A 3,046-nucleotide genomic window follows, 5' to 3' on the forward strand; every position below is an offset into this window, starting at 1 on the left:
GGAAGCTAAATCAACAGGAGAAACCGGAGGAGGCTGCGGGGACACGGAGTGTCCGAGATGTCAGGATGTGACTCCGGTGGAGCACACGGGATGAGGGATGCCGGGGCAGAGAGAGAGAGAGAGAGACACGCACACACACACGCACACACACGCACGCACACACACATGGAGGGGGGGGCTGGGGGGGTACCAGCCAGGCACCCCCTCCCCTCTGGCTGGCTCAGATGGCCTCCACGTAGTTGGCCGGGAGCATGCCCGTGTCGCCCGTGCGCTCCACCGTGCCGTACATCCACCCGTCGTCGATCTGCTGCACGTTGATGATGGTGTCACCATCCTGGAAGGAGACCTCGTCTTCGTCGGCCGCGTTGTAGTCGTAGACAGCGCGGAAACGCTTCTGTGGGGTCAGAGGGGGAGAGAGAGAGAGGGGTCACAGACCCTCCCACAATTGGGCAGAGCTGCCACCCTTGGGAGAGGGGGAAACCAGGGCAAGGAGCCCCACCAAGCCCCACACATGTACCAAATCCAGGAGGTTTTCACCCAACGGAGGGATGCTGGCGCCAGCGGTAATTGTGGTGAGGAGAAACCAGGCACCCAGCATTACACCCCCTTCAAAACTCCTCTTCCTCTCCACAGGGGTGGGGAACAAGTGGGGCAAACTCTCAGGGGGGGTGGTTGGGTTTCACAGAATCTTAGTGGTTGGAAGGGACCTCTGAGATCGAGTCCAACCCCCCCAAAAAAAAACCCAAAAAAACAACAAAAAAACCCCACACCACACCAAACGCCCACCAAAAACACCGCACCCACCAACTAAACTGGGGGGGGCTGGTGTTGGGGTGGGCACCGTGGACCCCAGGGCTGTACTCACCCCCCCTCCAGAAGGAGCGTTGCGCTGCGTGGAGGCCGGTGCCGCGGGCTCCTTGTAGCCGTAGGACTGAGACGGTGGCTGCTGCTGCTGGTAGACTGGGGAGGTGGGGGGGCAAAAAAGATGGGTCCATCAGCCAGAGTTGGGACTTCTGGGGGCACACGAAGCCCCTGGCCAAGAGCTGCCCCCAGGACGTGTGGCCGCAGCCCCCCGCTCACCTGGGTTGGTGGGTTGGATGCGATGGGACGGCGGCTGCTGCTGCTGCTCCCCGGGTCTCCGGTAATTGGTGCTCTCCTGGGAGTTCCTGCGCTCCAGCTCAGCCCCCTCGCTGGGGCTGGGGCCCATCCTGCTCCTCTCGAACTCTTCGTGGTATTTGATCTACCCCCCCGGGGGAGAGGAAGGAGAGGTGAGACCCGGGACCGCTCCGCAGCACCGGCCACCAGCCCAGACCCCAGCGATGGCCACAGCTCCTGCAGCCCCTCAGACACCAGCAACGTCCTTCCCCTCACCCCAGCTCATTTCTTTCTGCCACCAAGGACTCAGCACCAGCCCCCGCAGTGGTCCCGGGGGGGTTTCCCCCCCTGATCCCAGGGACATTTGCTCAGTGGCACGGAAAAGAGGAGGTTTAAGTGTGCCTTAAACCCACCTAAGTGTGCCCTGTTCCCACCTATGGGTGAAAAATGCAATTTTCTCAGGTGTGGGTGAGATTCAAGACCAAGCCCCCAAGCCCGGGGGATGCAGGAGGAAAAAAAAAAGGCACTTTTAGGAAGTTTTTCCCCCCCCTGCACACACCGAGTTTCTGTGCAGCTCCCCAGAGGCTGCCGCGGAGGAGCATCTCCCCCCAAAATCTCTCTTTAACCCAAGCATGAGGGGGTCTCGGGGGGGTGTTTCTTTGAAGGAGACTCAAAGCAGATACCACCAAACACACCGGCTGCATCTGACTGAGCCTTCCCCCCCCCCCGGCCCCCCCAGCCCAGCCCCACAGCGGGCAGGAGGGAAGGGTTAACCCACCCGTGGGGGTGTGGGTGTAAAAATTAATAGCCACTTGTGTTAATGAATGCACTGCCATCAGAAAGCACCTGGAGCCCATTCATCTGCTGGTTAAACAGTTATTTAGTGAAGGAGAACACCCCGGGGGTGGGGGGGGGAACCCAAGCAGGGTCCTTGCTCCCCAGGACATCGTTCCCCCCCCAGTGCTCAGGGGCTCAGCCTTCGCACCCCTCCATCCCCAGGAGAGTTTGCCCCCATGGGCAGGACCATATGGGTCCCCTCTGGCCAGGGGGGGTGGTTTGGGGGACCCCTGTGCTGTATGATGGGGGTGGGCACCCCCCAGGAGCGAGGCTGAGCCGGGCTTTCCGTGGGGACTGGGTTTGTTTCTGTGTCTGGATGAACTGGGTCAGCACAAGCCCAGGCTGGCAGCCAGTTGCCCACGGGGATGTTGCCAAAAAGGGCTGTGGTGGCCAAGAGAGGGGTGAAGGAGGGCAAGCAGAAGGACATGGGGTGGTCTCATTTCCCTGCCCCATTATTTAATGCCCCCAAACCTCCACAGATTCTCTCTCTCTCAAAAAATAATAATAATATAAAAAAAAGAATGGTGCTTTCTGTAACAAAGACCATGGCAGGGAAGCTGGGCTCATCCCCTGCCAGCTCAGACCCCCCCGAGGAGCCATCCCTAGGGAAAAAATCCTCCATCCAGGTCCATTTCCCAAGTGGGAAGAGCCTTCCCCAGCCCTTGGTGGGGGGTTTGGTGGGCAGATAACCCACAGCCCCCCCCCGAAAGAGACCAAGAGACTGGGACTTGCCAGAGAACCACACAATGGGATGAGAAGAAGGGGGAATAAACAACCTCCTCCCACATTCTGCTGGTTGTGTGCCATCCAGCTCGGGGCACAGACACCCTCCTCCCTCTGAGCCCAGACCCTCCTCCCCGTGACACCCCAGGGGAGCAAACAGCAGCCTCTCCCCAACTCCCCAAGGGGTTTTGTCCCCAAAACGGGGATGCTTAAGGGTGGGAAAGAGAGCAGTTCGGGGCATGGCAGAGCTCAGAGCTGGAAGAAGGTCAGAGAAACCCTGGTGGAGTGGACACCCTGAGAGTTTTCCGAGGCAAAGGGGTGGAAACCAGCCTCCCCAGCCCTGCCTTGGACAAGGACCAGCGTGACTTTCACCAGCAGCCAAAGATTAATT

The 3,046-nt window shown here is 59.9% G+C and overlaps 1 protein-coding gene across 1 annotated transcript in view; it reads right to left on the reverse strand.

The window, feature by feature from the left end:
- Nucleotides 1–6: 6 nt before the first annotated feature.
- Nucleotides 7–3,046, reverse strand: part of LASP1 (LIM and SH3 protein 1) — a 43,040-nt gene continuing 40,000 nt past the window's right edge. The window contains exons 4-6 of the mRNA XM_014957947.1: nucleotides 1,081–1,240; nucleotides 866–960; nucleotides 7–394 (exon numbers count right to left, since the gene is read on the reverse strand). Of these exons, the coding sequence (XP_014813433.1) occupies nucleotides 221–394; nucleotides 866–960; nucleotides 1,081–1,240 (429 nt within the window). The 3' untranslated portion in view covers nucleotides 7–220. The remainder of the gene's footprint in view (nucleotides 395–865; nucleotides 961–1,080; nucleotides 1,241–3,046) is intronic.

The sequence above is a fragment of the Calidris pugnax genome, unplaced genomic scaffold (assembly GCF_001431845.1).
Source record: "Calidris pugnax isolate Ruff unplaced genomic scaffold, ASM143184v1 scaffold337, whole genome shotgun sequence".
NCBI lineage: Eukaryota > Metazoa > Chordata > Aves > Charadriiformes > Scolopacidae > Calidris > Calidris pugnax.